Raw genomic sequence first — 21,727 nt, forward strand, 5'->3', positions numbered from 1 at the left:
ACCCCCACCCAGGCCCGGAACTCATAGATGGAGAAGAGGAGTACGAAGTTGAGAAAGTATTGGACTCTAAATGGCTATGCCGGAAACTCTGGTATCTGGTAAAGTTCATGGGCTGGCCAAGCTCAGAGAACCAATGGCTCCAGCAGGACCACTTAGCCCATGCCCCTGACTGGATTGAGGAGTTCCACAGGACGCACCCCCAGGCTCCAGGAAGAGAGAGGGAGAACCGCCTGGCCGCTTCGAGGCGAAGGGGCTTAAGGGGGGGGTGATGTCAGGGCACACCCACCTGACCCGGCCCCAGCTGACCTGGTCCCCCATCACCCACCTGACCCACTCCTTCCCTACTTCCTCCCCCCTTTTCTCTTCCTCTCTTTCTTTCTCCTTTCTCTTTTCTTTCTTCCTTACTTATTACATGGACGACTTCCCTCCTATCAGTGTACCATTGGCCCAGCTGCAGTACGACATGCCCGGACCTGCCAGGCAGCCTCCTGCACACCGGGTGCTCCTGGGATCTCTTGCAGAGATACCCGGACAGATGTGGCTGTGTGCATAGATGACATGGCCTTAACTACATGTACATATATAAACACAGCCTAAGTGGGAACTGAGAAGCAACCTTCTTCTCACACTTCCCACTTTAGCCTAAGTGGCCAGGGACCCTTGTCTGCTTTGGGCCCGTTATTACACATGCCCACATCACACCCTACTGGGCCCTCAGCCCCAGGCGATATACCCAGATGCTCTCAACCCCAGGTCAGTCCCTGACACTCTTGCATGTGAGATGCATTATCAATCAAAGTCATACACTCGTTGTTGATGTGACATTGAATGTAGGCATAGGTGTGTTCATCCTTGTCCATCCATTCCATATAATTCTGATCCGTCATTGACAGTGTAGGTTCTCCACCGTCTGACACAGCTTTGACTACGTTCCACATATGCCCGACTTTGAAGACGGATTCCATTCTCAATGCCCATATTTGATAATTCTTACCCTCAGCATCTAAGGCCACAATAGGAAATCTAGGGTTGTCAATTGATGAGGAAGTGGTGGTAGTGGCTGCAGTAGCAGCTGGGTTTGAGCTGGTTTGGGACATGGGGAGTGGGGAAGGAAGGATAGGGTCCGGAGTTCGCTAGGTTCAGAGTTGACTGGGCAAATAACCTATTGTAATTATGAAATAGTCGCGAATTAGCACTCAGTTCCAAAGATGTGAACTTGTATTATTAGTCATTACCTAGTTGCAAATTAGTGCTAGGAAATATGTACAAGCGTTGTAAGCGTGCTAGGGATGTAACCCAGCAGCAAACAAGAAAAGAAAAAGGGGGGCAAAGAAAATCTTACTACTGGTATGGCCACACACAGTCCCAGTGCAAGTGCACAATACTAATAAATTCTCTTAAACTCAGAACTCACCCTGGTCCTTCTTGGACAGTTGTCAGGGAGTCAAACTAAGCTCTTTAAACATGTGGAAGGGTCGCTCAACACCACAGTCTTTGTAGCACAGAATGGGGTCCAACAACTGTAAGTACAATGCAAACTGGGTGTATATATAGAAAAAAAGAGAAATCAGAACAAAAAACAAGGAAAATAGCCGATGGATGGTGGCAATGGAAACAGGAAGAATGTTGAGAACTCGGCTAAGAAACAATAAGGCAAAAAAAATGTCCACAAGGCAACAATAAAATCAATAATTGAGGCCCATAAGGTCAATATCAACCATCAATCTCGCTTCTCCATCGCATATCCGTCATTTTAACTCCCATCCCGTCATTCCATCCTCTTCTCCTGATCCGTCGCTGTCCTTCAAGCTCAAAATCGTGTGAATTGGTGCAAAATTGGTGGAGATATGGGGGAAATGGTGGATATCCGTGAATTTTGGGGAAGTGGCAATATGGGTCTTGAGAAAAAAGCATGGAAAAAAATGGAAAAAAATGTGGAAATGTGCCATGGGCATTGTTAATGTGTCGGAGGCTTGAGGGTGCTCATTGGAGCCTCGAAAAATGTGGTTCTGGCCTTGTTTGTGTGGTACTTGCTGTGCCCTCCTACAGTGTCAGACTAAGTCTGCTCCAAGTGATGAAAAGAAATCTCACCTCAGTTCCAAAGATGTGAACTGAGGAGAGAGGAAAGAGAAAAATCGCACGAGGTGGCTTTTAAGCCATCCTCGACTGCGTTCATCAACATGGATGCCAAAAGTAGAAGCATCAGGCAATCCTTCATGGAAATGCCCATGTGCAAGATGTATAGTCCGACAGACTCAATGGACAGTCCACAGTGTACCAAGAAAAAAAGAGATTTCAACATTTCAGCCCCTGCCAAGTGCCAGCTCACCAAAGCATGTTAGCACTTTAACACCTTCTGGGCCATCAAATTGATGGCTCCCACCTATTCCTCTCATGATGAGAGGTTGGAGACAGCCCAGATGACCATCTCTCTACTGGTTTCACACCAGTAGTTCAGCTCTCCAGCTTTTGCTGAGAGCTGACATTTGGAAGCGTGACCCGCTTCACTAATTTTCAGAGTTTGCATCATAGATGCAACTCCTTCTCTCTCTCTCTCAAGAATGAGAGGTTAGAGATGGCTGAATAAGCCGTCTCCCTGTTATTTTTAAGTGCTATTAAGCACTTACTGTCCACTGGGCCATATAAGCGCGCTTGCACTTCTGGCCCAACTCCCTTGTCTTACCCATTTTTATGGGTAATAACTCGATTTCCGCTCCCTAACAATTGTTTAGGGAGGAGCGGCCTTCACTGGCCTGGGGTTTGTTGACACCAATACTCCCTAACAGCTGTTTAGGGAGGAGCAGCCATAAATGGCCTAGGGTTTCACGACCCTATGTTTTATTTTTTACTTTTATCATTAAAATTCCTGTAAATCAGGAATTTGAAGGCCTAATCGCCTTCACTAGTGGAGGTCTAACCACCTCTACATTTTTATCTTAAAATTTTAATCCTTTTGATTTATTCCTGTTAAACCAGGAATTTCTAGATCTGTGGAGGCTTAACAGCCTCTACACCACTACTTTTCCTTGGACCATCAAACCAATGGTTCTGTAAAGGCCTAACAGCCTTTACTTTATTTTGAACTTCTTGATCTGTCAAAACAACAGATTTGTGGAGGCTTAACAGCCTCTACCTTACTATTGTTTCTTGATCTGTTGAAACGACAGATCTGTGGAGGCCTAACAGCCTCTACCTTAATTTTATTCTATGAACTGTCAAAATAACAGTTCTGTTAAGGCCTAACAGCCTTTACATTAAATTTTTAACTTTTAAATTTTAAATTTTCATGTTAATTTTAAAGCTGTCATCCCAACAGTTTGTAAAGGTTTAACAACTTTTATATTTCACATTCTTTTATATCTTTCAAAATTTAGAATCTCAATTTGTAAAGGTTTAACCACCTTTACTATTCACTTTCATTTTTTTCAAAAAATTTTTTTCCCTTCTTCCCATGTTATCCCTCTTGTGTGTGATATTAATATCACAAGGGAGGAGAGTGTAAGGAGTGGTAACCCCACCCTTCATTCATTATCTTATTGTATATTTGTCTTGATTTAAACATGCATAAACAATGTATATACAATAACGTGGGAATTTGGGAAAAGGAAAAAACTCCTTTTCCTCCCCATCATTGATAATTAAAGCTCCATACAGCTCAACTTTATTGACGACCTGAGGATTGAGGAGAACTGGGGTTGGAACCTACACCAACCCCTTACAGTCCCCATGACCCCTCTCTCTATAACCCACAACCTGACCTGTAACAGCCCATCTCAGGGCACAATGCTACTGTGGGTAAGAAAGTGAGAAGAAGGTTAACTTCTCACTTTCCCACAGTGGCCCAATATGGCAAAAACTTCCAGGGATACCCGGAAGTCACATGAGAAATGGGAACCAGGCCCAGAGCATGTGGCACGCAGAGCATGTGGGGCGGAGCACACATGTGGGTCCAGGTCTGGGTCCGGATCCGGGCTAGTCAGGGTGTGTGCCCTGACAATGTTCAAGGGGCACTTTTCTCCACCACTTGACTTGATTCCTTGGAAGACCCTCCCATTTATGCTCATCAAGCAGAAGGTTGGCTATCCATAACTGTCCCCCAAATATCTTCCTTGATCTCATTTGCAAGGGTGGTGACTATGCAAAAGTCGAGCAGTGGTGCATCCTCTATGATGCTATTGGTGGAGAAGCTCCAGCTGAAAGGTATGCAGAGTATGGTCCCTGAAGCTGTTCCTTGGAGTGCTGAGGATGGAGCTCATGTTCCAAACAGTAAGGACTACAAGGACATTGTCTTGCTTCAAGACAATCAAGGGGCTGGGGGTCATCAGGGTCATGTGTTGTTGACCATACATGATGTCTCTGGTCTTCTTTCAACAAACATCAGCAAAAGTCTGTTATGCTCCGGAGCATCAAGAGTGGCTGGAGCATGTGGGAGACAAAACAGCAGATTGGGCACTCCTGGAGCCAATAGTGTTCTCCTGGGAGGGGGTTCAGGAGCAGCTGGGAGTGGTGAGGAGTATGTAATGTGCCAGGAGCAGTGGGAGGAAAACTTTGGTCTCTAAAAAGTTGAAAAAAAAATTTAGGGAAAAATCAAAAAAAAAATTCAGGAACTATAGTGCCTTTAAAGTGCTTTCAGGACATATAATTATTTGCAAAATTGAGGAAGAAATGATGGAGAAAAATGGAAAATACTTTCGGAGACCCAAGAAATAATGAGAACTGAATTGATGGGAAAGTCTGAAAATTGAATAGGAAAGTGAGGGGAAGCCTTGTAGCATTGTTATTTTCTGCTGTTGTGATTTTTCCTGATTGTTCTTGGTCTCACTCCCAGCTGCTCCTGGACCCTCCCAGGAGCTTTCAGGAGCTTCCTGGAGTATTGAGGAGCAGCTGGGAATGAGACCAAGAAGAATTGGGAAAAATCAGAACAGCAGAAAATAACAATGCTACAAGGCTTCCCCTCATTTTCCTATTCAATTTTCAGACTTTCCCATCAATTCAGTTCTTGGGTCTCCAAAAGTATTTTCCATTAGCTGCTCCTGGACCCTCCCAGGAGTATCCAGGAGTATCCAGTAGCAGCTGGGAGTGAGACCAAGAACAATCAGGAAAAATTAGAACAGCAGAAAATAACAATGCTTACAAGGCTTCCCCTCACTTTCCTATTCAATTTTCAGACTTTCCCATCAATTCAGTTCTCATTATTTCTTGGGTCTCCGAAAGTATTTTCCATTTTCTGAATTTTTTTGATTTTTTCCCTAATTATTTTTTTCAACTTTTTAGAAGTCCCTATTTTTCAAATTTTCCTCATTCCCCCCTCATTCCCCCCTCATTCTCCCCTCATTCTCCCCTCATTCTCCCCTCATTTCCCCCTCATTTCCCCCCCTCATTTCCCCCCTCATTCTCCCCATATTCTGCCAGCCCGAAAGTGATTAAGTTGCCAGATTAATCATATATCAGGCCATAAATTTTGATTGTGTATTGGTGAGTCTCAGTGTCCTTGATATATAGTATAGTGTTTGATCTAAATGTTAAGCAGTGTCTTGTTGTGTTAGTCTTGTGGTAGGAGGTATTCATGGGGGATCTTCCCTCTTTTTTTCCTTTTCATTTTCAAATGCTCCAGGAGCTCCCAGAAGCTTCTCACCCCTATACACTTTGAAGCATTTAAATTGTATTTACTGGATATGTTTGTGCACAAAGCAATGCTCCAGGCCCTCCTGGGAGTGCCCTGGAGTACCTAGCCAACTCTGGAGGAAATGGGCTGTTCCTGGACTGGCCAATCTCCTCCTGATTCTCCCAGTGCTCTCGATACTCCGGAGCACTCAGGAGCATAACAATTTTTTGCTGATGAATGAAGCACCTGGTTTGGCTGATATTCAGCTGACTACATCCACTATGGCTGTTCAAAGTCCATGCTCCCTGCCAGCAACACTAAGTGTGTCTCCCTCTCACTTCCTGCCTTTGACTGTGACAGGATCAACATCTGGGACTCTGGATCCGATGGCCAATGTACCACCTTCCATGCTGCCAGTGGAGCTGCTGCTGCTATCTCACTCTTCATCCAGCATGTTTGACGTGCCACTTTAAATATGCTGACCTTCAGGACTGGTATTCCAACCTTGACTCACCACCAAACTACAGACATGAGTTTTGGTGGTCTTAGGGCATAGAGATGTCCCTTTGCCTCCTCATTTTTGTTCTGTTGTTTGGCTGCTCATTTCTTCACTTGCCCTATTCCTTCATTTTCTACTCTGTCAGGGCACAGCCCTTGACCCACTCACCCTCAGACACCCTCACCCTTTCCCTAACCACCCTCTCTCCACATTTCCCATTCCCCTTATCCTTCCCCCCACTGTTTCACATAATGATGCGCGCATGCGAACCCGTTATGGAAAGTCAGCAGCAAGCGGGAACTGTATAGTTCCTAGGGTCCTTTTGTGTCAGCCTCACAGGGGGCTGAGAAGCTTACCCTTCTTCTCAGCTCATTCCCTGTGAAGGCGAGTGTACTTACCCGCTTTTCAATGAATAGCAGCTCATTCCCTGTGAAGGTTGAGGCCAGCCCCCTCAGTGACTTCGAGGAGTTAGCACCTGGGAGAGTACCCCAGCTTCCACACCCAGCCTCGCCCTCCGGCCACTCCCAGCTGGGGTCCGGATCCTGACATACTCACTTTTTACATTACCTGATTAATCTGTTCACTCTGTCCAACTCCTTTCATTCTTTGATTACATTTATGCTACTTATTTACATGTTAATTGATTCACTGTCTTTTCAGGGCACCTATTTTGCATTGCTAAGCCCACCCAAGAGGTGGTTTTTACCAAGGGGCCCCCACATTGATCTTGGGGCCCTGCTGCCCTATGTGGTGTTTCATGGGGGCCCCTTGGTAAAAACCACCTCTTAGGTAGGCTTAGCAATGCAAAATCACTACCCTATAGGGCCTCACCCCTGGCTGAGCAAGGTGTTGTGGTAGTTGTTGATGAGCAACACTATTGATCTCGGAGCTGGACTAGAAGCATGAAGCTCAGTCTCAGCCAATATGCATGAAGAACTAAGTATATTACCTAGAAGTGTGAAGCTAGAGGTAATGTACATATTGTAAGTTACAATAGTAAAGGAAATAGTAATAAAGGAATGTTATAACTAACCTCAGTCTTGTTAGAAACCACCTCCACCTAATGTGGGCATTTAGTGTAATGGTAACACACTCTAGGTACCTATGCAGGGCTCTGCAGTTTGACTCCCAGAATGTCCATATTTTATGCATTAAGGTTCCTGAGACCACGTGTATGTCAGGGCACACCCGCCTGACCCTGCTCCACCTGGCCTGGACCCACCCGATCCCATTGTCTGTTGGAATTTGTACACGTGGTCTCAGGAACCTTAATGCATAAAATATGGACATTCTGGGAGTCGAACCGCAGAGCCCTGCATAGGTACCTTGAGTGTGTTACCATTACACTAAATGCCCGCATTAGGCGGAGGTGGTTTCTAACATTGTCCTCCACCAGTACCTCTACCCTTCCCTGTCCTGCCTCCTGCCTCCTCCCTTCTTCCTTTCTTCTCTTCTTTCATTACATGGACAACTTTCCTTATATCAATGTACCATTGACCCGACTGCGATGTAACATGCCCAGACCCAGGTGCACCGGGTGACTTCCTGTGCACCGGATGACTGCCTGTGCACCGGACACTCCTAGGATCTCTCGTGGAGATACCCAGATGGGCATGGCTGTGTCTGTAGATGACATGGCGTCTCCCACATGGCCTCAACTGCATGTATATAAACATAGCCTAAGTGGGAACTGAGAAGTAGCCTTCTTCTCACATTTCCCACTTCAGGCAAGTAGCTTATTCCCCTTTCTACTAATAACAATTCACATTTCCCACTTCAGCCTGAGTGGCCAGGGACATCTATCTGTACCAGGCCCGCTGCCACGCATGCCCATGTCACACCCTACTGGGCCCTCAGCACTGGGCGATACACCTGGGCGCTCTCGACCCTGGGTTGGTCCCTGACAGTGTACAAATTCCAACAAGTCTCAGCCAATATGCGTGAAGAACTGAGGGAAAAGAAACAAATTCAAATGAATGAATATACTGTACAGACATGACCAACAACTGGTCACGCGTCACACAGGGCAGCCAGTCTGGTACTTTTTGAAAATTTGTCATGCATCACATGAGTATAGCAGTTCAAAAGTCCGGTGTCATGCTATTTGGGTGGATTCCAGTGGCTGTGCAAACATTATATTCAAATTTTCCTAAATTGGTATCTATATTGCTAACAGTGTGATGGTTTCCTCTGCACACAAAGCAATGTGACTGGCAAGAGCAAACCCATCCATCATGAGCTGAAAGGCAGGACAGAACGAAAATTTTCTGCATATTTTATGGATATAAAACACCCCAGGGCTGGGCTGTGTCATGTGGTTCCCAAGGTTGCTGGTTGGCTGTCATGCATCACACAACCATGCCAGTCAGAATGTCCAAACAAAATTTTTGCAATGCTCCCAACCCAGCCAGTTGTTGGTTGTGCCAGCATGGCCTGGCACAGATTAGTCCAAAAAGGATGGTGGCTGTCCAGGTGACCCAGCTGTGGGAATGTGGCTGTATGAAAATGTCCAGCCCTAGCTCCCCTAGCACATGGTTTCTCCAACAGTAGTACTGCTGCAGTGATGATCAGCACAACTTCATGGACAAAAAATCCAAGTCATGGCTTCAAACAAAGAGCCTGTACTCATACTTCAAGAAAACTAGAGAAGGATCACATTCAAGCTTAGGGACTATTGTCAATACTGTCAGGGCACACACCCTGACTAGCCCGGACCCGGACCCGCATCTGGACCCACATGCGTGCTCTGCCCCACATGCTCCACATGCTGCATGCTCCGGGCCTGGTTCCCACTTCTCATGTGGCTTCCAGGTATCCCCAGAAGTTTTCACCATATTGGGCCACTGTGGGAAAGTGAGAAGTTAACCTTCTTCCCACTTTCTTACCCACAGTAGAGTTGTGTCAGGGCACACCCACCTGACCCGGGTCCACCTGGGTCCACCTGGCCACACCTCACCCGCTGCCCCACTGCCCATCCTTCTCCTCCCTCCTTCCCTCCTCTTTCTTTCTTTCTTCTCTCTCTCTTCTCTTTTCTTTATTTCATTCTTCCCATCATTCTCCTCCTGTTTATTCTTTCTATTTACACAGACCACTTTCCCTTGCATCAATGTACTATTGACCTGCCTGGCCCAGACACCCCGGACAGCTCCCCGCTGTGCCCAGCACACCCACCTGCACCAGATGCCCTCAGGATCCCCCACAGGGACACCCAAATAGCTGCAACTGTCTCTGAGGATGACATGGCACCCATCATGTGACTCAAGCTGCATGTACATAAATGTACCTGAAGTGGGAACCGAAGAAGTAACCTTCTTCTCACCTTTTCCACTTCAGGTAAGTTGTTGTAGTTTTCCCTTTCAATAATAATTCACCTTTTCCACTTCAGTCTGAGTGGCCAGGGACAGCTGTCCCATATCGGGCCCACCAGTACGCACACCCGATCTACCCCTCTGCGAGGTCCTCAGCACCGGGCGCTATACCCGGACCACCTCGACCCCAGACACGTCCCTGACAAGTTGTGCCCTGGACAGGGCTGTTCACAGGTTAGGCTGTGGGCCATAGAGAGGGGTCATGGGGACCTGGGGTCCGTCCCCTGACAAATACACAGTTGGCGATAACATACAGTCATTCACATGCCAATGGTTCACACCCCTCAATGGTTCATTTGCATGTAACATCCTTATTTCACCCCAGGATTTTTTTATTTTTTGCACACTTGTATATTATAACTATGGCTATGACTATGCAAAAATTTGACCAAATCAGACATAAAATGAAGGAGTGATAGCAGTTATCCAATGAGTTAACAGTGCACACAAAAGTTATGCACTTTGCACTCTCCAGGAACATGGCTATGACATCGCAGTGTGTCCTACAGCTTGGTGTGTTACCAAGGAACAGAAGGCCGCTGGCGCATGTGTGCATGTTTGTTTGTTGTGGTGAACGAGCACTTGTCAGACTTGGGTATACTTACATCCGAGTTTCCAAATTCAGTACCTCAAATTTATTCCTTTCTGTGCCTGCTGCTTTTACCAGAATCAGTAATGGCCCACTCCCTGACAATGCACAAGCAAAGCAGCTCAAGCAGTAGAGCAAATATTCTGCAAACCCTTGCTTCATGCCATATTACTGAATTATCGGTTCGGCATGTGAACTAATTGTCACACCATGTCACACTGAACCATTATTTCCTTGTCTGCTTTTATTCTCGTTCATTTTTCATCCATTTCTTTATATCTCTCGGTAATATGTACATACCCAGCCTGGCTACTATCCATCGTAAAAATTTTGTATTTGGTTTTGATCCAATGTCATAGTCTCAAAATTACAAAATGTGAACCATTGGCCCGTGAATGACTGTAGAGGCACGGGAGATTTCGAAAAGTCACAAAAGCAAGAACACGACACAATTAACCTTGATGGCTCAATGGAATGTTGGTAAGGGTTTTGATACTGAAGGCGTTTGAGGGAGAGGAACGAGCCTGGCAAAGCGGAAAGAGACATCGAGAAGAACGGTTAACGGCTGAAGAGTAATCTACAACGACGCCCCCTTGTTCCCATGGCGGTGGCGGGTTGTTCTTAGTCAATTAGTTGATGACCCAATTGCACTCCCCAATCGCCACACGATCCAGCTGATCCCAATAGTAAACTGTAGCACCAGCGCGAAAAGAAGCAAAGGAAAAGGGAAAAATCAGCATTGCAGAAAAGTCTGGATTAGGGAGGGGGGGGAGGGGGGACCAAAAGCTTTTCCCACTCACTAGTACAATGAGCGATCAACCGTCCAATTAGCGGAATCTTTTGCAAAAACACTCCAATCAGTTCACGCTTCGCTTCGCCAGGCTGGGCCAAATGTTCAGCTCGTTGTTTAGCAATCTCTTCTTTGGAGAAAGCAGAGTCGAGGTGGACGGTCGTTCCATAGGTAATGTGGTTACCCGCGACGTTCGAGCTGGAGAAAGAAGGTCCATTAGTTTCAAATTATCACTGAAAGGGGAGTAGTGTGGTTTTACTTGTCAGGTTCATTACGCAGCTTCAGTTCCGTCCCCAAATGGGCAAATGCAAAGCCATTATCTAAAAGCAAGCCCGCGCGAAGAGAAAACGGGATCAAACAAATCATTCGAAAAACTTTCAATGTGTGAATAGTACGTACTAGGAGAGATTTGCAATGAATTGTAATCTCCCAATTCAGGCAACAAAGTGGCCACTACAAAAGTGCAAAACCCCCCATCGTCAGACCCTCTAACGTTTTTTTTTTTGCGAACTCCCCAAGAAACAAGTAATGGACGTACCAGCGTCATCATTCGAAGTGATACGCCACATAGTCTTAATCCTCTTCGAATCCCCAAACATTTTCCCGTTGAACGCTGGATTGAATAGAAAGCCTCGTCAGTCCTTCCAATCCCATCCTATCCACAAAGAGGGGAACTACTAGTCATACACCACAAACTAACTCACATTCAACAGAAGGCCTGTCGCAAAGGATAGGAGCCGCAAACAAGTACGGATTCCGAAGTTCTATTTTCTTCGGCAAGTCGTCGTTCATGACCATACGGGTATACACGAGCGAAGCTGTCGCACATCCCAACGAGTGTCCCGTGAACCAAAGGTTAATCTGTAAAGAAATGACATTAACAATTCCCAGGGAAGAAGAGAGAGAGAGAAAGGAAAAACAGATCTCACCTTGACATTATCTCCAAAACCATTCTTCTTTCTCAGCCACTTTGCCAAAGCTTTCGTCCCCGCCAATATCGTATCATAAGGTCTAAAGCTCCCCAACTTGCTCACGTCCTCAGGAAACACCCTCTCCTTGAATCCCTTGTGAACTTTACTAAACAGGTTCACATGGGTCCCCACGGGAACCATGAACGCGTTGAAATCCGATAACCATTCTCCGAATTCGATGGGACCTGTGCCTTTGAAGGAAAGGATGATCCAGTTGGAGTTGGGATCCCAGAATAGACCGGCGAAGGCCGATGAGGTGTTGTTCAGTTCTAATGGAGGGGAGAGGGTGTTTGAATAATGAGTAAATAGATAGAGGGGGAAAAAAATCCCCGCTCACCTGAAACAGGTTCGAAATCGATCCCAAACTTTGCACAAAACTCCCTAATTTTCCTATCCCCTTCACTATCCAACGCCTGACTCACATCATCACTTTTTTGTTCCCCAAACAGATCCTCCAAAAGCCTTCCCGGTCCATGAGAAGGAGGGTCCAAGTTCGTCCTGATACCTGACACGATGGACGATAATTGAGGCGCATACGTCTTTGGTTTGTCCGAAGCGGTCAGAGCGACGGCCTTTCGAATCGCGTCGTTATCGTGTTCGTAGATGACGGAAGCTATTTGTAGCCTAAGTGTCATATGCATAATCATTAGTTTTCGTTTCATTCGTTTCGGCCTGCCCCCCTCCCCTCCCAGGAGTGAAACAATTACTCACGTCAACTTTGCGATATCAAAATCAAAAAACCGTTCTTTCGTATTATCCTTCTGTTTCGCAATATCCACACCAAGCGCTTTCTTAGCAGCAGCCGCTTGTTCTTGAGTGAGTGCATAAAATAAGGATGGATTTCCGGCATTAACGAGACCCAGTCCTCCGCCGTATTTGGCAGACCAGCGGTAGTAGAGTCTAAATTGAAGGAGAGAAGGGGGTGGGGGAGTATTTAGTGACTATGAATGAAATGAGGGGTCAGACGTACCGGACGAGAACAGGGAAATGGGCAGCTAAACAGAAGATGAGAATCAAAAGCAGAAGCGCCGATCCTGAACATTCAAAGAAAGAGGAATTAAGAATCTATCACTGAAGTAGAAGGCTGGAAGATTTCGCTCACCACCAACCGCAAAGAATAGGAGCGAAAGCGCATCGAACAAACCGAGGCCACCAAAGAGGATGGAAATAATGACGGAGGTCCATGTTTGGAATAGGTAGCGGATATAACGACCGGTTTCGAGGAAGACAAGGGAGATGTAATTTCCGGCGGCCTGTTTTGTTGGTTAAGGTGTCATCGGAGAGGAGGTGATTATGGGCGACAGGTGTATGGGTGTGATAGAGGATGGAAAGAGGTGGGAATGAGAAAGTCAAGGAAAAAGGATGTGAGCGATCGTCAAAGAGATCACATCCTGTGAATTGGGCAGGAAATAGAGCAAGACACATACGTTGTACCGAACGGTTCGTTTATGGGTGTTATTCTGCGAAAGCCCAACGACTAATCAACCGCAAGTTAACCAATTCCCAACACAACACCAAGCGCATAACAGCGAGGACATGTCTAAGTGCGCGATTATAATGCAGGCAGTAAACACGATCTCACCTTCATCTAAACGGAGTTTGCGAAGAATGGAATGAATATCATCATCTCCATCGGTGGGGAGCGGTTCGTCATCGTGGACAGGGTTGTTGGCAGTGGTGGGGTTGGTACTAGGAGAGGACATTGGTGATGGGATTCGTGAGGTGGATCAATATCCGTCCCCATTGATATAAGCCCCCAACGAAACCAGGAATCAACGCAGTCATCCATAAGGGAAACGAACCTCGTGTGCTTCGTTTGCAAACCGGAATTCTTTCTCCATAATGAGTAAGGTGGGGTTCATTCTCAGAAGGCGAATCATATGCGTGAACCAACGTGAAAAATTGGCGCACCCGATTTTGGTTGACCATTGACCGATGACTCACCCAATTTGAATTGATCCAGCGATCATGATGCCATTTTGGATCACATGATTCGGCTAGGGCGCCGATTTGTAGCGGAGTTAGCCAGTTTATTTGTCTATTTGTGGGGCACATGCAAATGGCCGATGTGGATATGCAATGGATAATGTGCAATCGCTGACATCCACACACAACCCTTACGACTCTCACTACGTAATTTCCCCTAATCGGACTCCCACCTCCCCACATTGGAGCTGGTCGCCCCTAGGCAAGAGTGTTGGAAATGCAACAATCGGCGCCGTCATCCGACTGTCAATAATGTGATTATTGACAGCGGTGACTACCTGCGACAGTTCCAATTTCGTCGCAATTATTGGACGATATTTGGGGGCTCGACCCTCATATACTGTGTATCAAGAGGGAGAATTTCTTCCTCCCTCAGATCTCTTGTACGAGTCTGAGTCTAACGGGCCATAGCGCATTTATACATTTTAAATTTAAGAAAGTGACCAGCTTTTATAGTATAGAGGGTCACTGTACGGGTCAATTGCATCAGGGTATGCGCAAGTATAGCATCCTAATATTATGTAATGTCGACTGCGTCTACTGAGAACATCCGGGGTTGGACGAGTACTTCTTCGGAATCCTTCGGGTACCAGAATCTCATGACCGCCGAATTGTCGATAACTGTCCATCCTGGTCAGCTTTCGCTCGGTAGTCTTCGTCGCTCCACTAAGCGCACTGCCGTCACAACCGTCACTGAGGTGGTCTACTAGTTTAACACTGCCGGTGCTTCAATTAAATGGAGATACGGCAGCGGCGGTGCAACTTCGCACATGAACGACGGTCTAAGTGATGGACTTGAGAAGGATGACGACAGGAACCGGCGGTTGCATCCAAAACTGGCCTGGAATTGTCATTCTCAAGCTCGCTGACCACAGAATGAACATTAGCGCCCAGCGGCCTCCTCGCTTTCGGCCCCAGCAACCACATGCCAATGGAATACTTTGGCCTTGACGTATACAACAATCTCCTGCATCCAGCCGGAGACAAGATGTCTAAATCCCACTTCCCCTCAAAGAAGTCGGGTGGTAGAGCACAATCTACACTGGGGTGGTCGACCAAGCAAGGGTAATTAATATCACCCGTGTCCCTGTGGCCACAATAAATGCAAAGGGTCCCAAGCAGGCTCAACCCATACATGTGGGGGACGGGGCAACGGCGAAGCAACTCACCGCACCGTTGGCGCATCTGGGCATCCGCCTTCAGGCACGAATTAAGCCCATTATCGTCTTTAATCTCAGAAATGATAACCGGCTTGTTGAGTGATAACCAAAACAAAACCTATGGCGTCGTGCGCATCGAAGGGGGGTCTGCGGGGATAGGAGGAGGGACCCTTCAGTGAGAGAATAGTTAAGGAGTCTGTTATAAGGCCAGGATAACGAGATCGGTGGGATGCGTTTACGAAGCAGAATTTGTTGGTGGAGGAAGGCTTGCATTAGTAGCGACGCAAGTTGGGGAAAAACAAACATCGCGCGCCCAACCGATTTGGATGATAATGACCATTCAGGTCATGTGATCGGCCAAAATGGACGATCGACCGCTATTTTCCGAAATGGGAATAGTTACATAGCAAATCGATTTAATATGAACCGATTACGTAAGGGTAATTGTTTACTTCTATGTACGCGTAACGATGCCACTGCGCGAGCCACCCACCTAAAACGCAATCTGGCCACCAGAACAGAATAAAGCAAACCCTTATTTAACATGGATCTTGCCACACCCACTTACCACTTCCCCCTTCCCCAACACCACTACCCCCCTTCCTCTCTGCAACTTCATCCTCAGAGCTCCGACTAAGTCATTGCCAGAGGTCAGTAACTAACCAATGATCCTGCAATCTTCCGCCATGTCCCGGGCCTCTTCTTGTTCTGTCCTGGGTCTGGATGATGCACGGTTGTCTAAGCGGTCTGCTTTCCATCCGGCTGGGGTAGCCACTGCCGAGTCTAACACCCTGAACCCCACATCCACATCCTCTGCACGCACCCGCATTCATGCTACCGACCTCAGTGCTAAAGAGCGTGATGCCAAAGAAGCTGGCCATAGACGCGCGAAGGAGGAACACATTTCAAGCACAAACTATGGTTTGTCCCCCCTTCCCTCCTTTCTGACCGTATGCCTTTCATCTCTCATAATTAGGGACCACCACCCAGCGCACTTGCATTAGTAGCGCATGCGGTCCTAGTGCGCACCATTATAATGAGGACAAACTCTTGAGATACGAGCTTCAAGGAATGCCTCATCGTGGCATCCCATTCTCCGAGTTCATTGATGTTCAGTTCCCCAATCGTGAAAAGATTGACGAGTTGTTCAATGATATGACTGTCGTCGAGGAACACAGAGCAAGATTCCTTCAAGTGGCTCTCATGGAGACCGATGAGAGGAGGATGTACGAGCCGTTCGTGGCTCTAGTCAATTCGATCCTAGGGCTTGTTGATGGATCGGAGATGGCGTGCATCGACCGGCACCGGTTCCCCCCTGGAGGGGCGGTGAAGAATGCTGACAGAAGGTTTGTGTTGTTGACTTGCGTGTTGATATTGCGGAAAGTAGAAAGCTGATATCGGTCTAGACCTGATGGTGTGTTTGTGCACAAGCGGGCCGATGGCTCTCTACCCCCGCCTCGAAGGAAAGGCTCCACTCCTCCGAAGGACGATCTTCGCTGGGATGAAGTTCTCATACCTGTAGAAATTAAAAGGGACGCAACCACCCTCCTGTCAGATTCAAGATTTCAGTCACCACCCGTGAAACTTTCTTACAATGATCTCCAAGAAAGTCTCAAGAACATCCAGTCTCGAATTTCCCTCAATTGTCGAGAACAACTGGCCTCATATGCTCTGGAAAGTCTCTCCGCGAACGTATTGAAGCGTTTCACGGTTGGGATGTTGGTGGTGAACGACATGGTGGAGTTATGGCATTTTGACCGTGCAGGCCCTCTGGGTACCTCAGTTTTGAAACTAGGAGACGACAATGACTTCGAGGTTTTCATTGATGCTGTCGCCGCAATTGGTTCTGCCTCCTCGTTGGATCTTGGTTTCGACCCGTGTTTCTTTCACGACAGTCCATGGCCGCACTATCCAACAGATTGTCTTGTAAAGATACCCTCGGACGACCCTTCTGGAAATGCAGGCCCCTTCGTAGCAAGGATTTCGTCAAATCACCCCTTCGACCAGCATCGTTGCCTGAGTGGCAGAGGCACACGCATCCTTCCTGTCACATTGACCGGCGACCCTAGTTCCCATATCTATGTCGCTAAATTAGCGTGGCAGCCATCTTCGCGAACGGCTGAAGCCGAGTTGTATAGAAGGGCTGGCGACATTCAGGGACTCCCAAAGATTGTCTTCTCTGGAGAGCTTGGGACGCTATCTCATGGTGTCCGAGGCCGTCTCGAAGACTTATTGCCCTTTCAAGAGTCCCTTCCAGGTGACCGTGTGCTGCGAGCCATAGTTATGGAGAAGAGGTTTTCACCTGTCTGGGGCCTCAGAATGGATGGTAAGCCGAGGAAAGATCGCAAGGTCTTATTAGCACAGCCTGATAAACTTCTCAAAATGATGCGCTCATGGGTTTCGAGTACGTATTCCTCTTAATTATGAGTTATGTCTCTCTTACTTATTTCCACAGTTCATCGTGCATTGTACGAGAGGGGTATCCTCCACCGCGATATTAACCCGGGAAACATCATGTGGCAGGAGGGAAAAATTGATCCTCAAAAAATCGCGGCCAAAGCGCTCCTCGTTGATTTGGACTTCTCAAGCGGTCCGGATGATGATCGGGGTTACGTTCCCGATGAGGTCCCCTTCACATTTTCTACACCCTTCTTGGCTCTGGATCTTCTCGAATCGTGCGATAAACCGCAACCTCACCTCTACCGTCACGATCTCGAGTCCTTCTTTTGGACATTTCTTTGGCTCACCCTCAGCTTCGCAAACGTTGAGTGTAATGGCCGATCTGCATCATCCTGGCAAATTGGAAGCAAGAAGATGATATACAACTCAAAGCGTAGCTTCCTTCTTGATAATGGTCACGATGACTTCTTCTCGGAGTTGACTAAAGCAAAGCCGTCAAATGACAGGCTTGTTAACAGCTTGAGGAGACTCAGTTCAATGTTTGAAGCGGGACACAAGGCCCTTGTGTCTGGGGCGGACCGCGGAACCGCAGGGAATTACATAACTTATGAAAATTTCATGATAGCGTTAGAGGGGTGAAATTTGTGCTACGAACTTCTGAGTATCTTCATGTAAATGTTATGCGAGACGTGATAATCTAGTGTTTCTTCCTCGAATGTGGCTTTCTCGGTTGACTGAGCACCCGAATAGTGACTATTTTTGGCCATGTATCCCTCACTGAACACCTTCCACAAGGGTAAAATCCACTCCTCCTTCAGAGGTAAGGAATCTGGGAAGTATGCGATTGATGGGAGTATCAGGAAGCCCCGCTTGTACATACGTATCTCGGACCACTTTCCTGCACTCCACTGCGAAAAATAACTATCAGTCGACTCTTTGGTTCGGTACAGTGCCATCCAGATTAGCACGAAGAAAAAGGATTCGAGATCGTGTCGATACCGAGTACGTGGAAGAGGATCAGGGTAACAAAGCTCAATAGAGCGAAATGGTAAAGTTGCACCCGGTAATGCAGGAACATCCAGAAGGACGTCGGTATCTGGATCCCTGTCAAGAGCCGCCATGTCCAGATCAATCAAGATGCCTTTACAGGGATCACCACAATCCACCATCAGATTGTTGATACTAATATCGCGGTGCAGAATACCTGCTTTTTCGTACAAATCATGATGTGCTGAAGTAATGTCAATACATAAACAAACAATCATAAAATGCGGAATAAATACCTTGAACCAAGGATATGAACGCCATCTTAAAATGATTATGGTCCTTGACTTTGTAAAGTGGTACACAACGCGGTCCCATTACCTGGACACGGAGTTCGCGATCCTGATAATATCTCTGGTCACACAATCTACCGCGTGTCCCTTCCGAGAGTCGGCCAACAATGGTAGAGCCGTAGAGTCTAGCGATACCTTCAACTCCGCGTGCATGGGCGATTCGAAAAAGCTCATCTTCATTATGTTTCAATATTGGCTGCCAAGCACACTTGACAATGACCGAATTGGGTATGGCGGGATCATTTTCAGGCCCATGCAACCTTTGGGCCCCATAGACTGTAGTTCCTCGCCCATATAAAGATGATGCTGAATGGACGACATCAGCAAGTTTAAAGTGCTCGCCTCCAACCTCAATCTCATGGCCTTCAGCGGTCCACCATTCTCTCCGGCCACCCCTCTCACTAGACAGCTTGAAGAAGGACTCGTAGCCCAAGCACGCTTTGTTCGCGAGAGAGAGATGAAGGAGAGTAGCGACAATTTGATGTTCGTCTTTCTCAAGATTAAGCGCACTCGAAGAGACAGAACCAGCACGGTCAAAGTACCAGAACTGTAACATTCCACCTTCGACATGCAGACCAAGAACATGACGCCTATTGCCAGGGATGCAAATGGCTTCCGTAGCATACTGGGTAAGATTTGGATGAAGGGGAGAGGATGCCACAGGGGAGGGCGGATGTCGCAGTTTTCGACGTTTTGATGGCCGGCGAGTGGCAGCTGAGCCTATGAGTATAAAATCACGAGGTCTTTTCGTCCCCCCAGGGGAATGATCGTAGCGAGGTTCCACGGGAATACGAGACAGGTACTCTGTGTCGCTTTCAGCCCGGGGAAACCCATAGTCGACGAGAGGGGGGGGAGCGAGACTAGGGTTGCAGTCGATAACGAGTATTGAATTCGAAAACTCGAAACCAAGCTCCTTATTCTTTATTGCGACACATTCAACACCGAGACAGCGAGGTTGGGGGATTGGGTGTTTCGGCCGCACTGTGCCAAGCTCTTCCGGACGTTTCCCATAATGGATATCGTGAGCATATTGGTGAGAAAACCCGAATGATGGCGCTTTCCAAACAACAAAGTTGAACAATCGCATTAGATCCACGTCAGGGTCAGGCACTTCCGAGGATAAAGGCGCATTCTTTTTGGCACAGTATCGCTCAAGATATGTCTTTCGATATCGAGAAAACTCGTCACTTCGAGCTATATCGTCAGCAACGGTATCGAGGCCAGGATATCTGTGGTTAGATCCAAAGATAGCATTCGTATACACGGAGAAGTCGACCTGGACATGGCTCTCCTCTTCGGGGGGCTTGGATCCAATGAACGAGGCAGTGGGTGGGGTGGGAGCATCGTAGAGAAATGGGGTTTGAGCAGCAGCGTCGGAGACGGAGCGTAAACGGGTCTCATACTCTTTCAGAGCGATAACACTGGTACTTGCTGTGTTTTGGGATCGCAGAGAAGATGTCTGCCTCTTCCTCAGTTTAGGTGCGCTTGGCCCTAGTGAAGATCTTGAGCTAATACACTGTAAGGGGGCATTCCACGAACCGGAGCATGATGAGTAGTTATCTTGTGCCTCTCGTTGGTCATATTCTTCCCAAGTCATCAGCACGAACAGCAAGGGGTTTTTTCAAGGGGTACAAAAGCAGGTTGAGGCTTGGTAGGGAAGGGAGCTACCGGCGTTGGCCAGCCAAAGAGCAGACGGAGCGGGGTCGGAGGTTGAGCCTGTGCCTTGGCCACAAGTTGTTGTTGTCCGCAACTGCGTTGACAGTGCGGCGATCCCGGTACAACTGAGACTTGTAGTACAACTGAATGTATATATGAGGCGATCGTGGTGAGTGGGCAATCGACAAACAAGGAAAGCACTGCCACGTTCGACTCAGCCGAAGTATTACTGGTCTTCCTTGGTTCGTCCGAGCCGCGAAATACTATGAAATCATAGAGGCTGCCTTAGTAACGATTAATACTGCAGATGTTTAGCCAGGGCTGCGAGTCGCTGGATGAACCGATGAGGGAAAATCCAACGTAGTTTCATCAGCGTTTGGATTTAGTATGCATTTCGGACTGTGCATCTGTTAGGTTGGTCCGTGATCTTCTAGGTGCCTCCTCACTGCGGCGTCATTTCCTCCCAGCGCCCATCTTTATGCTTCTGTTCCCCCGCTCCCATCCAGCCTTAAGAACATTTCAATCACGGGGACTCGTTGATGCATCACGCAGATACCTGCATAGTCTGGCTTTTTACGAGGGATGCTGTTGGATTAGGCCCTGACGAATATTGTTAGTAAGGCGGATGGCCCAAATAATTTAGGTGGGTTCTTTCCATCGATTCGACTTGAAATAATCCCTTATATGTACTACACGATTTATTTTAGTTTCCCCCTTCGATCGACTAGCCACCATTGCTGTGTATACCCAGTGTGCTTGCCTTTCCACTAAGGTCGAATCCTGCCATGCGGAAGGTGTCAATTAAAAGCGTGGTGGCGGCACGAGTGGGATTTATTTGTGAGGGTGTGTTAGATGCAACCAGGTTAGCGATGCGAGAAGGCTTTGAAGGATGAAAATCTTCAGGGTACCAAAATTGATTCACAAACCCATGAGTGAAAGTTATTATATTAGCATTAGCTATAGAGACTTGTTTGGTTAGCATGCGCATCGGAAAGGACAATGCAGTGGACTATAGATCAGATCTCCCGTGGCATCTGCGGGAGGGATCCCCTGCCCCCAATCTATTTGCGCGGAAAAATAGACGCACATGTATTGAATCCTCCTCAAAGCATTCGATAACTGATGATCGGCGACAGGGGAACGTCCAACTGGTGACAGCCATCCCCATCTAGTTATCTAGATATTATGGCTTAGCGAGCTAAACTGGCTGCGGGAAAACTATCCCGTACGTTAATGGATGTTCAACCACAGCGACGAACAGGTGTCCCGCGCATTGGGCAATCGGGTCGAGTATCTATTGGACAGGACAATCGACTCGAGCGCACCATACCCGGGAGGCTAAGTGTGCATCAATCCCGAGTGCGTT

The 21,727-nt window shown here is 47.3% G+C and overlaps 5 protein-coding genes and 1 non-coding gene across 6 annotated transcripts; 1 reads left to right on the forward strand and 5 right to left on the reverse strand.

Moving 5' to 3' along the window:
* Positions 1-714: 714 nt before the first annotated feature.
* On the reverse strand, positions 715-1,097 carry EI90DRAFT_3130223 (uncharacterized protein; the record flags this gene model as incomplete). Its single annotated transcript, XM_039064281.1, has 2 exons — positions 715-761; positions 806-1,097. 2 exons carry the CDS (start codon positions 1,095-1,097, stop codon positions 715-717), a joined length of 339 nt encoding a protein of 112 aa, XP_038911240.1.
* A 6,290-nt stretch (positions 1,098-7,387) lies between these two features.
* EI90DRAFT_t213 lies at positions 7,388-7,460 on the reverse strand. Its single transcript has one exon. It is a non-coding gene; the product is annotated as a tRNA-Tyr (tRNA).
* Positions 7,461-10,310: 2,850 nt separating this feature from the next.
* Positions 10,311-13,729, reverse strand: EI90DRAFT_3000879 (Alpha/Beta hydrolase protein). The gene is made up of 13 exons (XM_039056321.1): positions 13,405-13,729; positions 13,250-13,299; positions 12,925-13,075; positions 12,793-12,856; positions 12,534-12,722; positions 12,160-12,446; positions 11,781-12,091; positions 11,556-11,712; positions 11,390-11,464; positions 11,251-11,304; positions 11,111-11,171; positions 10,862-11,049; positions 10,311-10,752 (listed from the first exon to the last, which is right to left on the reverse strand). The coding sequence occupies exons 1-13, from the start codon at positions 13,523-13,525 to the stop codon at positions 10,691-10,693; spliced, it is 1,770 nt and encodes a 589-aa protein (XP_038911241.1). The 5' UTR covers positions 13,526-13,729; the 3' UTR covers positions 10,311-10,690.
* Positions 13,730-14,271: 542 nt separating this feature from the next.
* EI90DRAFT_3076468 (uncharacterized protein) lies at positions 14,272-15,313 on the reverse strand. Its single transcript, XM_039061654.1, has one exon. It carries the CDS (start codon positions 14,991-14,993, stop codon positions 14,541-14,543), a length of 453 nt encoding a protein of 150 aa, XP_038911242.1. The 5' UTR covers positions 14,994-15,313; the 3' UTR covers positions 14,272-14,540.
* A 1,211-nt stretch (positions 15,314-16,524) lies between these two features.
* Positions 16,525-18,107, forward strand: EI90DRAFT_2372682 (uncharacterized protein). Its single transcript, XM_039052943.1, has 2 exons — positions 16,525-17,372; positions 17,424-18,107. Exons 1-2 carry the CDS (start codon positions 16,685-16,687, stop codon positions 18,005-18,007), a joined length of 1,272 nt encoding a protein of 423 aa, XP_038911243.1. The 5' UTR covers positions 16,525-16,684; the 3' UTR covers positions 18,008-18,107.
* EI90DRAFT_3292308 (uncharacterized protein) lies at positions 17,946-20,545 on the reverse strand. The gene is made up of 3 exons (XM_039067323.1): positions 20,245-20,545; positions 18,652-20,196; positions 17,946-18,599 (listed from the first exon to the last, which is right to left on the reverse strand). The coding sequence occupies exons 1-3, from the start codon at positions 20,300-20,302 to the stop codon at positions 18,016-18,018; spliced, it is 2,187 nt and encodes a 728-aa protein (XP_038911244.1). The 5' UTR covers positions 20,303-20,545; the 3' UTR covers positions 17,946-18,015.
* Between the last annotated feature and the right edge of the window lie 1,182 nt (positions 20,546-21,727).

Source organism: Cantharellus anzutake (assembly GCF_015039405.1).
Source record: "Cantharellus anzutake strain C23 chromosome Unknown EI90scaffold_64, whole genome shotgun sequence".
NCBI lineage: Eukaryota > Fungi > Basidiomycota > Agaricomycetes > Cantharellales > Hydnaceae > Cantharellus > Cantharellus anzutake.